This window comes from Dicentrarchus labrax, unplaced genomic scaffold, assembly GCF_905237075.1.
Source record: "Dicentrarchus labrax unplaced genomic scaffold, dlabrax2021, whole genome shotgun sequence".
NCBI lineage: Eukaryota > Metazoa > Chordata > Actinopteri > Moronidae > Dicentrarchus > Dicentrarchus labrax.
Window position 1 is genome coordinate 21,080,454 of NW_026136721.1, and position 20,567 is coordinate 21,101,020.

Here is a 20,567-nt window from a genome sequence, read left to right on the forward strand (position 1 = left end):
TGCTCTATCATAACTTTTATATACTGACCTATGTGTCCAGGCAGTGGAGAGTGCGGCCGTGGCAGGGTAGGGGATGTACTGGTCAGGATGAGGCTTTTCCGGTTACTGGTTCTGCAACTAGAACATATATGAGAAGAGAGAGCACGTCAATATTTGTCTTCATTATATTTAAGGCTCCATCAATACCAGATGGGTGATAGCTGTCACACACATAACTGAGTGACCCCAAGGTTAATGAATATACCTTGTCTTTGTTTGGCATTGAGTCTGTGTGCTAACTTGTCACCCTGAGTAAATGTATAGTCTACAGCACAGTATGTGTGTATGCTTTTTTATCTTGAGTACGGTATGTTTTCTGCATATGTGCATGAGGCCATAATGCTCAAAGACTTTATTGACATCCTCCCACCCACAGGGGAGAGCGACAAAGCAGCAAAGATTTTTAATTTCCTCTAGGTCCGGCCCCACGACGGCTGCTGCCATGAAATATAATGGCAGGAGTGATGAGGCGATGGAGAGACAGGCGGGGAGGAAGAAAAGGACCAGGGAGGACACGTATAGACCATAATGACAAACTGAAATTATTGAACCATTCACTCGCTGCTCCTGCTGCCGCCACTGGATGTGTCTTTGAACAATTACACAAAGGAGCACACACATACACATGCACAAGGGTTTTTTTTGTCTTACATAACAGCTCGTAAAGTGGGAAGTGGATTTTTCAGGTGTTATTTTCATGTGTGGATTGGATTTACTCATAGGCCTTCCGTGCTTGCCTGCATGCTTCACTGGAGTGCCTGTCAGACCAGATTTTGCAGAGCAGAACCACATCTGACAAACAATACAAGTTTGCTCTATGTTGCATCAGCCAGCACACTGCTCTACATCTGCACAAGAAGTGCAGTAAATCACAGATGCACACATAACGATGAAAAAAACGCACGGCCACATAACAACCGTTGGTTATTTGATGTATCTCCTTCGATCTATAATCTATATCCTCGTCTTGCAGTCCTCCCACATCCTCCCTTACAGTATCTCTGCCTCGTTTTGATGCAAGTCTTCAGCAGTTGTTTTACTAGCACTCTGAGACATCAAACCCCTGGCAGGATTTTATCGGTGGCAGTGCGTCTCTGTGGGCGCCAGCTGAGGGAGAGCTTGTACTCAACCTTGCAGAACAGAGGAGGATCATATTGAAATATTTAAGGGAAATGCATTAGCTTTGGACGAAGGGCTGGAAGTGGCTTAACGCTGTCCTTCGCTACAGCACTCAGAAGATGAGAACAGAAGGGGGGGGGCACGACAAAAAAAGTGAAGAGACTGAAAGGGCATACTGTATATTCCTCTGATTTCCTTTCTGTGTCGTATTTCTCTTTCCTTCAACCACAGTTGTGCTCTCGAACCTGCCTGCAATCGTTTTTCCTTTCACTAGCTCCTTAACCTGTAGACGCTCAAATCCACATATTCACTGCTGCTCGTCCTCAATCAAAAGCTGAATCACTTGAGCAGATGGTAGTCAAGCTTCACTCCAGAACATATTCTTAGCTTTTGATTCATGATTCATCACATCCACAGCAGCTCAACTCTACCAGTGAATCATCAAATGGCAGTGATTCACCTTTAGGTGGAGTGTCTAATGTTTCAAACCACATATTACAGGGAAGGAATTTAATCTTATACCTGCGTCGTTTCTGTGACTTTTTCTTAGTGCTTATTATTTTTGGTCTCAGTAAATCTCATCACCATCTTTTGATAACTTATGATAATCTCTTCCTTTTTTTCTTCTACGTCATGCTTCATTCTCATTCTGCTTTCTCCTTCTTTGAAATTAACTCTCTGGCTGATGAATAATTGAAATGTGGGAAGTCAAGAAAACTCATTCTTCCCCTCTAACTACCCTGTTTAGGGTTATAGAGTCAACTAAACTATTAAAGACAGTAACAGAATGAAAACCCACTAAGGCAAAGCAATCTAATCTTCCCATAAAGCCAGAAGTCTCTTGCAGCCACTATGCTTTATAACATTGTTATCTTAAATGAATGCTGAAAAAGGGCATCTTGCCCAAAGCATTTGTACTGTAAAAAATAAAAAAGGTTAAATTGGAGTGCTGCTCTTTACTCTATACTCCAGCAGCCAGCCACATATTTATCACCAGTAAAGGTCACATTAGAGTCCTGTTACTTCCTGCACAAACTATGAGATGTACATATGATAGATGCAGCAGGGGCAAGAGGAGGACAGAAACATCCATCTGCGGATCCTCTATCATACACAGAGTATGCTGTTATTTTGGGATGACGTGGACCTTTTCTCAGTCTGCTTGTTACACTTTGACTTCAGTCAGTAATTTACTAAAGTTCAAAGAGGGAAACCCCCTAAAACAAGGTATTGTTAAATTTTAGACTTGGGGCTTACTAAATTGAGAGGGGAGAGAATTATACCATCGCCTCAACACAGTGCCTTGTGGCTACGCTGCAAACTGGTTAATTTGAGTTTGTTTTGTTGGATATGTTTAATAACAAATGGGTGACAAATCAAAGTAAAAATCAGCCTGCATAGGTTGATTTTATCTTAGGCCATTTGGTGTAAAAACCTGTAAACACAATACTGCTATATCATCATCATCATCTTGTAAAGTTGGTATGGAGATGTGTTAGTAGCAGCTGCCTACTTACACATCCAGTAACATTAGGATATGTTTGTGTTCCCCTGATAAATGGAAGTCCAATAATCCCTTTTAGCTCTGTTTTGGTCTCCACCAGCTTTAGAGGGAAATAAGACTCTTCAGCTGCTAAATGCTCCATTATGTTTACTAGTCTCTAACTGTGCCTGTCAAAATGCTTTATTTGTAAATAAAAGAGTGAACATGGGGGGTATTTTCTACAAAGCAACAAAATTAAGCTAAATATACTATTAAGAAGCTTTGGATTAGCTGGAAAATGCAATGTCACAAAACTGAAAACGGGGCAGGCGTAAAAGCAAGTAAGTAAGTTTGGTGACATATAGCTCAATGTTTTGTGTGAGGGACTGCTATGATTAGTTAAACTTGTGGTCAAATTTGCAGAAAGGTTGCGGTAATGAAACAAAATTACAAGGTCACACAGAAAGTAGTACTGTAGTATCTGCATTTGTTATGTAGAGAAAGGTGTATCTATCTTACAATATTACATTATACATATAAAAACTATTATCCTAATAACTGCAATACTTGGTCCATATTTCTCTTAGACTTAAACAGTCAAATGTAAACAGTAAGTAGTATTTCACTATACTTACTTCTTTAGCACATCAGAAAGACAGGACAACATATTTAAGAAGATGTTCATATTAACCTGTCTTGTTCACTGTTCTGCCCCGAGATCCTGGCCATATAATTAGCTGTCACAGCGGTGGCAGTCAGTGAAGGTTACAGCACAGGAGCAATAGGCGGCAGTAAGAAATTATGACTAACATGCTGTAGATTCACTTGACTGGAAAAGCAAAGAAGATAAGAGAAGTGGGAATGTGATGTGTGTGTGAATGTGACTTTAAATCACTCTGTCACAGTTATGGTCATGCAGCCTGGCCTCATCCTGCCTCAATCTGGTTAAGAAGGTGTGTGTGTGTGTGTGTGTGTGTGTGTGTGTGTGTGTGTGTGTGTGTGTGTGTGATAGAAACCGTTAATATGCTGCACGTTGCCATCTTTGAATCATAAATCTGAAGCTCTAGGTTTGTGATAAAACACAAACACACACTCAGTCCTGCAGTGTATCATCCCCCACCTCCTCTGTTTGTCAGGCAGATGGTGATATTTGGATTCATTCAGACGTCCACTTGCGCATAAATGAATTTTGAATTGAAAACCGAATTGAAAGCCTTACTGAAAACGAGACGCTCTCCTTTTAAATATTCAAACCCGTTCAGATCCAATTAGGTTAATCAAGAACAACTTCTCGCTATCCATAATGAATTGACCAAGAAGAAGAAAGATGAAGAGGAGAGACGAGAGGGAAGAGGAATGTACAACGTTACCATAGCAACAGATGTAGAGTCACACTCAAAAGAAGCAAACAGTGACATCTCCAAATCTTTCCTTTTTTTCCCGTTTTCACCAGAGCACACAGCAAGAAAGAGACAACTTGTGTTAAACAAATAAAATGATGAAGGTGAGCATCAGACTAATCAAAGGCCAGTAAATTCCAAAAAATACACCGTGTGAGTCAGTGTCTGTGGATATGGTTGAGCCAAAGAGTGTTTGTGTGTTTTTATGTGAATTCCAGTCTTATAATCCATCATAATCCATTGTGTAATCCATCATGCAGGCTCAATCTGTATGTGACAGAGGAGTAGTGGCGAGGAGCGTAGTGCTGTCAGTCAGACAGAGTATGATTCATTGGGGTCAATGGTGCATGCTGCTATTGTGTGGGCCTCTGTTGATGGACACCAGAGCTGATGAGAAAGCTGCGAGTGAGAAACAACTTTTAATATGTGAGAGAGAGAGAGAAACAAAGTGTGTACGTGTGATAGTGTCAGCCGTGTCTGGATGAGTCTGTCAAAAGGTGGAATGCAAGTCAATGTTTTTTGAAGGATACAGGAGGTTTCTGTGTCCAGGTGGTTTCAAGACACATAATGACAAGAAAGAAAGAAAGAAAGAAAGAAAGAAAGAAAGAAAGAAAGAAAGAAAGAAAGAAAGAAAGAAATGACAATGGCTGAATTACATTTGTTATGACATAATAAGAAACATTTATATTATATCCACAAACTGCTCACTGCCAACACAAAATGTTCATACTGAATGTATCTGTACAATGTTCAATGTCAACACATATCATTTGTTTTCCCAATAAAATGTGCTTTTGGCTTTTTATGGTTATGTTTTGGCAAATCAAAGAAAGCCAAGTTTAGATAAAGACTGTGAACTTAAACATTCTACGCAGACTTGAAGCACAAAATGAGATGCTTTTAGTCTGCTGTTTCCCCTCAGCTTTTAGCGTCTTTCAGCTGATTGTTTTGGTTTTGTTACTGTTCATCAGCTCTGATAAACCCACTGTTCACTATCTGCTCAGCACCAAACAGCACACAGACACAGTTAGCGACAAGCTGGTGATCATAGTGGAGCATTCAGTAGCTAAACAGACAGATGTTTCCCTCAGCAGTAAGTGAAGACAAAGAACAGAACCAAAAGAAAGTGACTATTGGACATGTTAGCAATAAGAACTTTATAATAAAACCTTGCTACATAACACATCAAAGCTGTGTTGTGAGTTTGTTCTGCTGCCTGAGGGGACACAAAATCAATTCATACTGCTTTAACTAAGAGTTTAAGTGCTTTATTGGTCTAAACTTAACACAGGGGACACAGGTTGTGTATTCAAGTCTCCAGTATCAAAGTCATGTGCTTTGTATGCTCAACTAATCCAACCCAACCTTCTCACTATCATCGCGACACCAATTATGATTTCCTCCAAAACAAATCAAATGAATGGTATATAAAGGTATTTTGTAGGTGGTAGGTTTGCATGGTGACATGGCAATGTTAAGAGGATAATATGAAGAGACAATGTCAAAAGGTAACCAACAGAGAAACAGAAAGAGCTAAAACCACAAACACAAACACAGACACACAGATGTGACAGCCCTGCCTGTGTCTCCCTCCTCCCAATAATAAAACCCAGGGCCGTCATTGGCTACAATGCTCTGGTCAGCCCGCTGTGGGGGGGGTCAGAGGTTAAATCTGTGGCAATGACTTGTGCAGAAGCTTTGACGAGCAATTATCCCCCCGCAGGCCTTTGGCTGGCACTGGGCCATTAGTCTCTCACACACACATGCCCATGAATGTGCACACATTCGTTGGAAAACACAAACTCACAGTGTTCCCTTAACACTGCCCTAAAACTCAGTCTCAAACTGTCTACACTCATTACAGAATAAAAGTAGCACAAACAACATCACATCATACAGGTCATTAAAACCACACATTTCATGCTTACTGATGCTACACTCCCTCAGTTGTAAGTTACGAGTTAGGGTGGAACAAGTACATGAGGGACCTGCCCAAATATAAAAATAAGCTAAGGCTGGTTAATTAGTACAATGCTACTGGGTACAATAGCATTGTACTCACCCAGGTGGTTGCTGTGAACTGAGAGCACAACAACACGGCTACAATAAAGATGGAGCAAGAAACACAAGTGGTCAAAGCAGTAATAAAGCAATAGTAGCAATATTAACTAAACAACTATATTTGTAGATAACTGAAGGAGAGCACATTTGAAATATATAAAGTAATCCCTCATTGCACAGGAAAACGATAAATGTAGTCAGCTACAGCAAATAGGTTAAGTCAAAGTCGATGGAGAAAGTCTGTAAACTGACCTAGAAGGTTTATTTAAAACATGTCTGATGGTGCGACGACTCATGTTTTTCTTGTCCCGTCTGACATCTTTTTAACAATGTCACCTTGTACCCGGATGTTAGCAATAATCTGACAAGTACAAGGGACAATGATGCTGTTGAAAAACTACACAAATAAGACCTGTGTTATTTTAATACTCTAATCAAACTATGCTAAATAACAGAAGAACAAATCATCTAATTTACACCAGTAGTGATCCCATAGATTAAAAATAAAACTTGGAGCGCCTGGGTAGCTCACCTGGTCGAGCTCTCGCCCCATGTACCAAGGCTTAATCCTTAACCATTGGTTCAACTCTGATCTGTGGCCCTTTGCTGCGTGTCATCCCCTCTCTCTCTTTCCGCCTTTCCTGTCACACTTCAGCTGTCACTGTCGATTAAAGGCAATAAAAGCCCCCCCAAAGGATAATAAAACTTGTGTCAGCTGGTGCTCACAGGAAACGTTTTTTAACAAGACTATGTAGGCAGCTCTGTGAGGTTATACTTAAGCACAGCGTACTCACAATGACAATGTTAACAAGCTGCAGGTATAATGCTGTAAAGTTCACCTTTATATTGTTGTATTTTAAAAACCTATATTACTTACAATGACCTGTTGACCTACTGAAGTTGAAAAGAATCACTGCATTCTGTTCTGAGCTTTGACCAGTAAACAACACTGAATAATAGGGAGCGGAAAATTAAATTAAAGTGGCCATTCAGCGGATAAATGTTGTAGATTTGGATTTAAAAGACAGGGGAAATCTATTATTCTATTATTATATCTATTATTATTAGTATTTTACAGTTTCTCACTGAAAACAGATCTTTATTTATAAATAAATGTAAATATCATCCTCAGTATTATATTGTAGTATTTTTCCAATGTCATCCTTACTGATGATTTTCTTGAAAGTAAAAACAACTGCCAATCTTCCATTATCTTTGTTCTCATTTATAAATAAATAAAGCATTGTATCTCTTTTGTCCTCCGTAATTACTTCCTAAATGACTTCTCATGATGGGGCAGTCTTCTGCTGCTGGGAAGCTCTGTCCACAAACAAAAAGGCCTCTGACAGGTTTATATTATGGCCCAGACAGCTGAGCACATTCATTATAACGGATGATCACTGATAAGAACACAGCAGCGCCGACCACCAGGCCATTTAAACAGAACAGTTCCACATTACGCAAAATCAATTAAAGGAATGAGCCAATTTCGAAGTGCAGACACTGACGGGGTGATCGCATCATGAGAGGACATTTAACTGTCTGTAGGATGTTATGGAGGCAGGCATCAACATGTGTGTCCCTCTGTGTGTGTGTATGTTGTGTGCTGTTGGACCATTACTGATTATGCATTTGCATGCACATGTGAGTCTCTGACAGGTGTGAGTGAGTGCTTGTGCATGCTTAATGTGTTTTACCTAGCAGATTATTAACTCTGCATGTGTGTGTGTGTGGTGTCTGCTGGTTGTCTGTCAGTTATAGTGTCATCTTCTGTCCCAAGTGCTGACTCACAGGGCACAGAAGACACCAGACCTTCCTGATGTTACACCATCGATCCATCCAGGCTCACTTCCTGTCAGGTGACATCTCTCTCGCTCTCTGCCTGTCTCTCTCTCCCTCTCAGGACCTCTTAAAGGTGAGTGCATGTTTACAACTGTGGGAAATGGTATGGAAATGGAAGCGATAAAACGCTACCCCTTTAAAAAAGCTTTCTGGACCAACAGGCTGGTCCCTGTTAGTGCATCCTATTATGCAACATCCGCTGTTCTCACTGCCGGTGTCAGAGACATCCACCAGGATCTAGATGGATCCCAAACTCTGGAAATTGGCCAAATCAGGCCATGTGGGCAGATTTATCGAGCATAAGGCATTCAGATGGAGATGGAGGATATGATTGAGTGATGCTGACAGGCAGGAGATGAAGATAAACAGGTGACGTTAAAAAAAAGAGAGAGAGAGAGAGAGGAAGGGAGAAGACATAAACATCTGGGTGAAACTAGAACTAAACATATGATAGGACCGTCTTGGTGTTAGGGGTTGCTGCAGGGGTTAATCACATGGCTTTGTTGTTGCTATGCAATGTAGTACAGAGAGACATAAATAGAGGCTTTTGCTGTTATGCCCCATGAAAGAGAGGCAAAGCATGAAAAATTATGACAAAGAATAACAAAACCGTAACTATAGCTTCACAATTGTACAAGAGAGAAAACATGTAGTTCAAAAAATTATGAAGAGAAACAGGCAGAGAAAGGTCACAAGAAAGGATAAAACACTGACTGAGTCACCCAGTTTTTTCAGCATATTAGAAAAATAGCAATCATTTTGGCACCCCAGTGCAGTGACTAAGGGGCGATACTCAGTTCACAATAGCTCTTGGTGCCAGTTCAATAACGAAAACTAGGTTATAACTAAGCACAGCCACTGACCAATTATGTAATGAGCTTGTAAGTAAGCTTGCTGAATGACTGAATACAGACAAGGCAGCTTACTGCCTAAATAACTGACCAAATGGTGGATGAGAAACATGCTGGCTGTCAGTCAGACTGTATTTCCGGCTTAGCCAGTGCCTACACCTGGCTGGCTGCTGATTTTATAGTGGAGTCTGTGGAGTCTGTCAGAGCCTGAAGCTGTTGTCTAAACCCTATCAAAGAGGAACTAATTCTCAACGAGAATGCGATTAATGTCGCCCCTTGAGCTCAGACAAAAAAATAAACTCAAATCAAGGTCAAGATGTCATCACAAGGCAAAAGGCCATCTTTGAAATCACGAGATAATGCAAGAATCCATCTTGCCAGGCTTCCATGTTTGCATTTGTGGCCAAACTACTGTGGTACCAGATCAGATCAACTACCTATGAGGAAGTACTGGCAGCTATGGGAATGGGCGCTAGGTGTGACGCAGCAAGAAGACATTGTTGGTTAAACAACAAGGGCAGCTTCCATAGAGGTTAGTGTAGATGCTGCTAGCATCAGTTACATCAGAACGTATTTCTTTATTGACAAAAGAGCAAAGAACATTATATGTTATATGGTTCATTTATCTGATTGGTTGAAGTTCGCCATTGATAGACGGTCATAGACAGATGGTTCATCCAATCACCTGCTGAGTATTCTCTTTTTTCCAAATGGTACACCCTGGGACATACCTTGATTTAATTACTTGGTTTAGGTCTCTACTAAACTCACAGGTTAAGATTTGAAAATGTGAGAGAGTGACATTCCCCCAAATCCAAGCTGTATTATAAATGTATAAAAATGAGACACAGCCCAGCTGAGGTTATGGTGGTTATGATTAAAAATGACGTGACTTGCATTCAACACCATGGTATCCAAAGATTCAGTGCTCTGAAACACACCGCTGTCGGTGCACAGCACATGAATAGAACACAAGGGGACACAACAAACATCCAGACGTCTATTTTAGTCACAACACTTCTCTCCAGTCGAAGGTGTTGTCAGATGTCCTCTAAAGGTGTGAAAGCGTATCCTCGGGCAGAGTGATGCAGCAGGAAGTTGTGGCAGTACAAAGACCTATCTAGATATTTCTACATGTGTCACTATCAGTCTCTTGTCTGCTGGTTTCTTGTTTGTCTGCATTAGTCTCTCCACCTTGTGTCTTTGTGGATGTTGCTATCTCAGCTCTCTGCAGTTACTGTATGTGGAGACCTGAGAAGTGCTCTGAATCACCAGATCATGACATTTCACTTTGTTCCCACTGTGACCTTCTTCGCAGAAAATTATCCATAGCCATCACCTCAATGAATAAAACACGTCCTTCAATGAGCAGTACTCATTTGCATGAATGGAGAGTCTCGCAGCATGTCTAATAGACATTAAAATTATTTAATCTGATTATGGCTAATGCATATGGATTCACATCCAAGCAAGGCCACAGTTTCTATCTCTTAGAAGACCGTTAGCATGGATATGGCAGTAGGACACTTAACTCAATATAACGTCTAGTATAATACTACTAGACTTTAAATTATGACACTAATGGTTTTAAACAAGCTTTCAGGAACAGCTGAATGATTCGACTGTAAATGAACAGTTTTGACATTTTGTGATCAGATGATTATTTACTCTGTGGTTTGCATGAAGTGAATTCTTTGATTTAGAGCTCTATGGTAACTTCACACGACATGAACAGAAGATCAGACGTAATGTGATAAATGTATTGTCTGGTGATTTTGTTGAGAAACAAATGGGGAGTGGTTTGTTTTCATAATTTCTACAATTTCCCACTACAATTTCTCCCCAGTACACCATTAACTTCAAAGATCATTTTCAGAATTAATAAATCTACCAATAACTTTCTCTATTATTTGATCTATAAACTGTCAGTGAATGATTAATGAACTAATCATTTCAGCTCTACAATCCAGTACATTCTGTAAGCTTAATGTGTTATTACTTCATCCAGGGTTAAATACAACACAGCATTGTTTTCTGCATTATATTCCTTTTTCATATCTGCACATATTTTATAACATATACATCGATACTGATACGTCTGTAATCGGTCAGTATCATCCGATAATAACGGCCATGATCTAATATGTACAATAATGTATGCAAGGATAAGACTTAGTGTGGCTGCAATTCCAGCAATAATAGGAGGGATGGCAGTGTACATAAATATAACATCAACTTGATGTTAAATTCTTTATGATCAGATTAGCATAGCCATAGTAACATCATCCCACCAGAAAAGTGAATAGTATCAATAATTACATTAACCTAAATACATGGCCTAAATATTACCTCTAAGCAGATTTATATATGTTTCTTTAAAATTACCAGATAAGTTCTTTCAGAAGGCTAAACTGCATTCACATGCAGTTGTTTTCCAGCTCATGGCTCTATATGATATGCTGTGTTATCATGTCACTGCAGTATCAAAGATAAACCACCAACAGTCTGTGTGTTTTGGTTAAGGCCAGCCTGAACACCAGCCAGTGACAGATGGTGCTGTCATGATACAAACAACATGAGTAGAGTATGGAGCGGAGTTTTAATTTTCTATACTATCTTTCACTTCATTAAAAAAGACCAGCCAAGCAATGGACTGAAGCTACAACATCCATGCTTCATGCATCTGGCGCTGCAAGGAAAAAAGATAAGCATGCTCTCGTTTTTAACATAATGTGTGTACAGAAATATCTGGGAAGTACCTTCATTTAGTAAGCTCTAAAAGCCATAACTCTGCCAAGTATGTGCTTCATTGTAACTATGGTTCATTTGTTGATGCCAAAGTAGATAATTGTGGTACCTACTTATGAGTTATCAGGTCCATTATCATAATGTATGCTGCACTGAAGCTTAAAATACCCTGAATTACCTGTCACAAAGATGACAGCAACTCCAGCAGATGGCAGATTGTGTATATATTCACTGTAGTGAAATTATAATAGATATCAGCAGTGTTATGTCATGAGTCAAGGGAAGAGGGTATATGCTAAATACATTTTTGATTGCTCTATACTGAATTACAGGTTTTTTTCTTTGCTTCACATGTGAAAAATGAACATTAACGTGTATGAAATGTGGGATGAAATGTCCTGGGTGTTGTTAATGAGTGGGATCATTTGCATCATGTACACTGTAACAATATGTATGAGTGGGATAATACTGTAGATACTGTGTGTGAGTGGGATGGACGTGCATTCTCATGTTCTTGGCAAGAAAACATATTAAAACCTTCTTTACTTGTTTGTCATCCAGTTTCAGTCCCTTAGTGCTCCTCCTGTTTCTCTGTCTCCCTTTCATGATCTCAAAAGCCAAAACAACAAAACAAAGCAGTTTACCTTCAAGTGGGAGGAACAAGTGAGAGGGAACGAAGTAGACGAGCAGACTGAGAGGCTGAGAGTGTATTGTCATGGGCTCAGTTAACCCCGGTGGGTTACTCTTAAATGTAGGCTGAGACACTACCTCAGGCTCAGCCTTTCATCCCACCCCACTCTCTTCTTCCTGTAGATCTGCTGCTTTCTGTGTCTCGTGCCTCATGTTCTGTCTCTTACTCATTTTTACTGTTCTTTTCCTTTAGCTCAATCTGTTTGGGAGTGGGCACAAAGCATTATCTCTCTTAATTGCCACAACCAGCCAAGAAACCACAACCACAACACCACAAATACATGCACTAAGGAAAACAATGCGCACACACACACACACACACACACACACACACACACACACACACACACACACACACACAACACAGAGCAGCAAAGAGAGAGAGAGCATAGAGAACAAGATAATTAAAAAGTAGAATAAAAGAAATACCAGGGATAAATTATCTGATGATATTTATAACTCAGAATTAGGGGTGGGGATTGTTTGAAAATGTTCCATGCTAGTGCTGATACAATACTTAAGTTTCAGCACCAACACCAACAAACAATACTTTTTTAAATACCTTACTTTGAGAAATGGAAATACAAAAGAATTTTCTCTAATGTGAAATTGTGTCAAAACACAAGCAACATTATTTTGCTACACACTCAGTAGCCAGTTTTTTAGGTACAACTAGTTAAAACCGATACAGTCTAACACAACAGTCCTGCAATAAATCCGACCTTCAGGAAGGTCATAATGTTCTTAGAAATTGATCATTATGAGTGTAAACTTAAACTGGGGCAAGAAAACCCATCATGGACTATAGCTCCGTTTACACCTGGCATGCATCTTGGATGATCCGATCACAAGTGGACAGCTTTAAGTAAAGGTGTGAAGGATTTTATTGCGTTTGAGGATGCAATGAAATACATTCACCTGGACTACATTCGGAGGTGGTCTAGGACGCAAATGGCCACATTCTTTTAACAGTGTGTACACAAATATGTCCCGGGCCACGCTGAATCTACTCAACACACACAACTAAACAATAATATAGACTAAGTACTCATCATGCTTAGTGCTAAAATGTTTGGTCAAATCATTGATTAGTCAAGCAACAGAAAATAAAATGGCAGGAATTTTGATAATAAATGAATCATTAAGTCATTTCATTAACAACACTTGCTGGTTTAAGACACTCACATGTGTGGGAATTCTATTTTCTGTGTTTGATATCATTGTAACTACCTTTTGACTATTTTCAACATCACCCTCAATAGTTGCAGTCCCATCAAATACTAACATTGTAATAACCTCTACACAGGTGAAGTATAATATTACGTCACACTGCTGATGCACACTCATGAACAGGCAAATTCACACTTATGAAAACATACGAAACAGAATACAGCCCGTAAACATGCTAAGCTCTTACAAGGTCACAGCAAACACACATGTACAGGCTCATAGGCAAACACACGCTTAAACAAACTCTTGCACACGCACACACGCATGCACGCACGCACGCACGCGCACGCGCACACACACACACACACACACACACACGTCCTCTCTCATAAACACACACTCATACTCTACATGGTGGCCGACAGTCAGAGAGAGGGAGGCTTTATTCCTGTCATATACAGAATATCCTGCTGTTCGTTCCCTGCACAGTGGGAGCAACGGTGAAGACTCAGACTAATCCCCCTGTGATCAGATGAGATGAAGACAGCTAAAATGAAGCACCGCAGGAGGGACTAAAGGGGTTGTACAGATTGTGTATTAGGGAGAGGAGAGGAGAGGAGAGGAGAAGAAGGGTCAATGAGGATAAGAGAGGGAAATGAGTACAGTCACAACAAGAATTAAGGAAAACAGGCACAAGATTTTCCTCCGTAAGGGAGGAGAGGAAAAGATGGAGGACAAATAGGTGACATTACGGACAGAAAATAAAAGCCAGGGAGACAGTGGATAAGAGACAAAGAGGTGAAGAGGAAGGGGTTAGAAGAGCGGGACAGACGCAGACAGCACTCCAGCACTGCCCACTGTTGGCTCTCCACTAAGCAAGCACTCCCTGGACACTGACAATAATGCCTTCACTTCATAATGTTATCACTGGCACACAGGCTACTGCCAGACTGCACACATACCTTCTACTACATGTACATGTGTGTGAAAGAGTGGGACATCACCAGGCATAATCTAAAGCAGACTAAATCCTTGTGCACATGTGCATCACTATAATAAAGCTTCATAAGGATATAAATGAATACAAATCCAGTAAGTTTATAGATGTGATCTGTTATAACACACACACACACACACACACACACACACACACACACACACACACACACACACAGAAGCAAAGTAATTATTAAACCTCGATGCACTTTAAAAGCCCTACAGGCATGTACTTATCAGATGTAAAAACATACTGTATGCAGAAAATCACATTACATATACACACATGCACGTAAAGACATAAAACACACACACAAGCGCACACACCATATTGCTGGAGCTAAATGGAGACAGGGAGACAACTGTGAGACAGCATGATAGCTGGCAGGGACAACGGAAACATCATGGAAAAACACAACCACCTCCTCCGATGAATCAACACACACTAACAACAGCAGGGCACCACACCGGTCACAAAGACTGCACGGAGACAGATTGTTAGATTGTTGCCGTTTACCTTTTTGTGCGTCGAAACATGTTGCTAGCAGTAGAGGCTGTGTTGGCAGATGAGCATGAGAGCAGCTGAGCCTCCACACACACACACACACACACACACACACACACACACAGGCAGTCAAGAGGCAGCGATTACGCTCCACGCCGGCATGTCAGCCTCCTCTGGCCAGTTAAACACATGCACTCACACACACTCACCGATGTCTCGCCGTGACTCTATACACGTGAGTACGTGTGCAAGAGTGTATGCAAGAGAGAGATTAAATGATTAGAAAGATTTGGAAAATGTCAGCTATGTCACAGACAGAGGAAAACAAGAGACTTAAGGGCAGAGAAAGAGGGAAAGAGATGGAGAGAGGGGAACAGGCTGCCGAGCATCCCTCTCAGAAGGAGAGAGGATTGTGGGGCTGCTCTCAAGGGTATCGTGCCAAGCCAGGAAGTGGAGAGCGACAGAGCGATGGGGGGAGGAATGGGGGCAGGGAGAGAGAGAGAGAGAGAGAGAGAGAGAGAGAGAGAGAGAGAGAGAGAGAGAGAACAGAAAAAAGGGAAAGGGGAGGGGGGGTTAATGTAGGTTTATATAGTATGAAAGAGAGAGAAAGAGAAGCAAGAAAGAGAGTGAAAAGCCAATCAGAGGTGGAGACATGAGGGAGCAGCGAAGTGAAGACTAATGTGAATGACAAGATGAGGAAAGGAGAGACAGAGGGACTGTGAGGTTTTTAAATGTGACAGTGTGTTATTCTCCGTGGCTTTGTGTGCGCTACAGCTTGTTCGTTCATTAAACTTGCAGTGACGTTATTAAAAAGGGCCATGGAAGGAGAAGGATGGGGGTATTTTCCTTACTGTCAATAAATTCCAAAAAAAGACTAAAATAAAGATTATTGGTCCTACTAAGAAGATTTATCTGTGTAGCCAAAAGCTTGATATAGTTTATTCTTCTGTGCCGTTGTAGACCTCCATTGTTGTCCAAAAGCTATTAAAGGATAAGGCTTGTGAGATTCTCTGTTTTTGTTATTGACAATAAACCCCATGAAAAGACCAAAAACCAACAGTGCATTAGTCTGCCTCTCAATGCTTTCTGACTTCCCCAAACTGTAAGCCCATTTGCTCCCACTAAAGACGCAAATATCCACCAAATGATTTCAGTGAAAAAAAAAAAAAACGTATTAAAAATAATTTCCTGGGCACTGTAGTTCTGAGCAAATGTCACAAGAGTAAATTGTACATTTGTTGAAGGGGTTTTGTTGATATAGTGAGTGTATTTTACAGAATTTTGGCATCTGTGGGATTAACTCAAAATAATCCAGTGTGTCCATGTTCATCGTAATGGAGGATCATCCAGTGCAACCGTGTTTATGTGCTTTTACTAGTTTTGGGACAACAATGCGGGTCTATGACACAGAAGAATGACCTTAGGATAAATGTATTGTTGGTTTTGGTCTTAGCATCAGATTTTTATCCTTTAAAAACACATCAATAAACCACCCTGGGTGACATCATTCATTACGATGAACATGGGCACTGTAGTTTATTTTGAGTCAGACACAGACGCTGCTCTTTTGTTGTAAATACTCACTACAGCAGCAAACGTGTATTAATCCGCAGCTGAAAATAGTCCCAAACAAATAGCCAGTTTACTCCTGTTTACACAGTACCAGTTGTTTTATGAAACTACTGAGCCTTTTTAAAAAGAATCTACTCTAATTGAATCTACTTGTTCCTACTGGCGAACAATTCTGCTTGTGGGTGCCACAGACAGAGTGGGAAGTAATAAAGTATTGACAGATGGACTAACACAGGTTTTCATGGGGTTTATTGACTGTAAAAAAAATAGTAGAATTAAAACGTCATCATCCTTTCAAATGCGCAGAGACACACAGTTTCGGTTCTATTTTTTTAAGTAAAATGCCATATTGGATGAGCTCGGACATCGTCTATTTGTCCTAGATATCACAGGAGCTGCTCTGCGGCCAAGAGAGATGTCATTTCTCTGTGTGTACGCCCTCCCTCCTTCCCTTTGAAACAAATCCACCAAATGTTAAAGCTGACATGGGGTGACAGTTGCACAGTAGTGCTGAGGGGAGTAATTCAATAATGGATGCTGTCTCTAATGTGGGAGTCTGGAAGGATAAAATATACATGGGAGAAAAGAGATGGGGGGAGGAGGAGGAGGAGGAGGAGGAGGAGGAGGAGGAGGAGGAGGAGGAGGAGCAGGGGGTGATATCACTGAAACACAGCGGGGGGTCACAGACAGGGATGGGCAGAATGATATCATATAGAAGACATGGTGTGTGTTTTTGTGTGTAATGTCGGAGCTCCTTTCTTTCAGGCTTTTCAGGATGTAAGTATTCGGTGACCCGTTTGTCCTTCAGGTCACTTTACTCTCGTTCTGCCATGAATGCCCAGTCATGACGCCCAGAGAATAAAACTCCAGCTCCACCCACAGGAGAATGTGTGTAGAGAAATCCAATGGGGGTGGGGGAGGCGGTGGTGCAGCTGAGAGAGTTGACCGTGAGCCACCAGCTCCAGTGTCTCCTTCATGTCATGCTGTGACATCTGCCACCCCGCCACACGGGTCAGAGGTCAGGGGCAAAACACACCCGATGACAGCAGTCAGGGACACATGCTTGCTGCACGCTAGCTCACTGACACACACACGCAAAAGCATGTGGCCAAACCGAGTAAGGCAGTAAATTGTAATTACACATTAAATACCCCTGGCATGTATAACCTAGCATCATCAGGCTATTGCTGCCAGACAGTACCGCTGCAGAGTAAAATGCATACAGAATATTAAATAGACAACTACACACACAAATAAAAGTTAAATAAAAACACAACTCAATACGGGGAATTAAAGCCATGATTCACATCTACCACATCCTGAACTGCCAGCACCCTCAGTGCAACAATAACTGTTTACATCATAAACAGACATATGCCAGAGTACATGATTCGCATTCTGCTCACACAGAACAAAAGTGGGCAAGCCGAGTAAGTAGAGTGAAAAGAAAAAAAAAAAGGCATGGCTCTGGACTACAGCAATTTCAAAGAAATATCAAGGATTTCAACACTTGAAATGATGACGGCAAAGTGTAAGCATTTTGCGGAAAATTACACCCTCCCTCATGTTCAAAGGCATTTTCAGACAGCATTTTGAGCTGACATAAGACACTTTTCCAAATTCTGCCTGATATGTGAAGTTCTTTTAGCAGCAACAGCAGCAGCCAGCTCTGTGGCTTTCCAAAACCAACATTAAGAGTAGAAGATACAATTCACACCAGTAAGATATTGAACAATGGATATTGTCAGTATGTGAACAGTAATTAAGATGTAGCAAAATAAATGCTGCCAGCGACAAATGCTCCAAACTAATGTCACTTTATCAAAAAAGTCATCTTTTCAGTCATATTTTCATGGTGGATACACAGAAAGAGAAAGAGAGAGTGATTTGAGTAAAAGCGTGACAAATACATTGTGCACCTCTCCTACAAGAATGGTGAGTTTCATTTCAGCACCATGGACAGAGACTCGTATAATACAACAAGAGATTCAATTCAATTCAATTCAATTCAATTCAATTTTATTTGTATAGCGCCAATTCATAACAGAAGTTATCTCAGGACACTTTTCAAATAGAGCAGGTCTAGACGAACCTTTAACATTAATTACAGAGACCCAACAGTACCACCATGAGCAAGCACTTGGCACAAGGGCAAGGAAAAACTGCCTGTTAAAAGGCAGAAACCTAGGACAGATCCTCCGGCTCTAGGTGGGTGGTCGCTGTCTCGACCAGTTGGGGTGAGAGAAGAGAAAGAAAAGACACAGACAGACAGACAGGTGCACAGCAACAACAGTATTGGCAATGGCAGTCAAGCAGGACCATGGCAGGAGGCTCCACCAGGATCCATGAGAACCTGCGAGACGAGAAGCACAAGAACTCCGGGGAAGAAGTGGAGTTAGTAACATGCATTAAAGGGACATGAACGAGTGCAGAAAGAGAGAGAGAGAGTAGCTCAGTGCACCATGGGAAATCCCCGATAGTCTAGGCCTATAGCACACAACTAAGGGATGGTTCAGGACCACCTGATCCAGCCCTAACTATAAGCTTTATCAAAGAGGAATGTCTTAAGCCTACTCTTGAAAGTGGTGAGGGTGTCTGCCTCCCGAACCACAACTGGAAGCTGGTTCCACAGGAGAGGAGCTTGGTAACTGAAGGCTCTGGCTCCTGTTCTACTTTTAGAACTATAGGAACCACAAGTAGCCCAGCATTCAGAGAACGTAGTGTTCTAGTGGGGTAATAGGGTACTATGAGCTCTTTAAGATATGAAGGGGCCTGACCATGAAGAGCTTTATAGGTGAGGAGGAGTATTTTAAATTCAATTCTACATTTTATAGGGAGCCAATGCAGAGTAGCTAGTACAGGAGAGATGTGATCTCTTTTCTAGTTCCTGTCAGTACTCGCTGCAGCGTTCTGAATTAATTGGAGCGTTTTAATGGACTTATTGGGGCAACCTGATAATAAAGAGTTGCAGTAATCCAGCCTTGAAGTAACAAATGCATGGATTAGTTTTCTGCATCTGTCTGTGATAGTATGTGTCTAATTTTTCTAATATTACGTAAATGAAAGAAGGCAGTCCTAGAGGTCTGCTTTATGTGGGAGTTAAATGACAAATCCTGATCAAAGATAACTCCAAGATTCCTGACAGTGGTGCTAGAGGCCAAGTTAATGCCATCTAGAGTGACTATATCTTTAGACAATGAGTCTCTAAGGTTTTGGGGCCAAGAACAAGAATTTCGGTTTTTTCTGAGTTTAACATCAGAAAATTGCAGGTCATCCAGGATTTATGTCCTTAAGACATGTTTGTAATTTAGATAATTGATTAATTTCATTGGGTTTGATTGATAGATATAACTGCGTATCATCTGCATAACAGTGAAAGTTAATGGAGTGATTCCTAATAATGTTGCCTAAAGGGAGCATATATAAAGTAAATAGTATTGGTCCAAGTACAGAACCTTGTGGAACTCCATGACTAACTTTAGTATTTATGGAGGATTCATCGTTAACATGTACAAACTGAGTACGATCTGATAAGTATGACTTAAACCAGGTTAGGGCAGTTCCTTTAATGCCAATTTGATGCTCAAGTCTCTGTAAAAGAATATCATGGTCAATGGTGTCAAATGCAGCACTAAGATCTAATAATACAAGTACAGAGACAAGTCCATTGTCAGAAGCAATCAGAAGGTCATTATTAACTTTAACCAGAGCTGTCTCTGTGCTATGATGAACTCTAAATCCTGACTGAAAATCCTCAAATAAACTATTGTTATGTAGAAAGTCACACAACTCTTTGGCGACTACTTTCTCCAGAATCTTAGAGAGGAACGGGAGGTTAGAAATCGGTCTATAGTTGGCTAAAACCCCTGGGTCAAGAGTAGACTTTTAAGAAGGGGTTTAATTACAGCTACTTTAAAGGACTGTGGTACATATCCTGATAATAAAGAAAGATTAATCATATCCAGTAAAGAAGTGCCAATTAAGGGAACAACTTCTTTAAGCAGCCTAGTTGGGATCGGGTCTAACAGACAGGTTGATGGCTTCGATGAAGAAATGATTGAAGTTAACTGATGAAGATCGATAGCAGAAAA

General features: G+C 40.8%; 1 protein-coding gene across 3 annotated transcripts in view; it reads right to left on the minus strand.

The window, feature by feature from the left end:
- Positions 1-20,567, minus strand: part of mast1a (microtubule associated serine/threonine kinase 1a) — a 72,834-nt gene that overhangs the window by 37,217 nt on the left and 15,050 nt on the right. For 2 of the 3 annotated variants that reach the window (XM_051383733.1, XM_051383732.1), the window contains exon 3: positions 29-117. In XM_051383733.1, the coding sequence (XP_051239693.1) occupies positions 29-117 (89 nt within the window). Of the gene's footprint in view, positions 1-28; positions 118-14,916; positions 15,366-20,567 lie in introns of those variants that run through there. The other variant, XM_051383734.1, reaches the window with a different exon arrangement.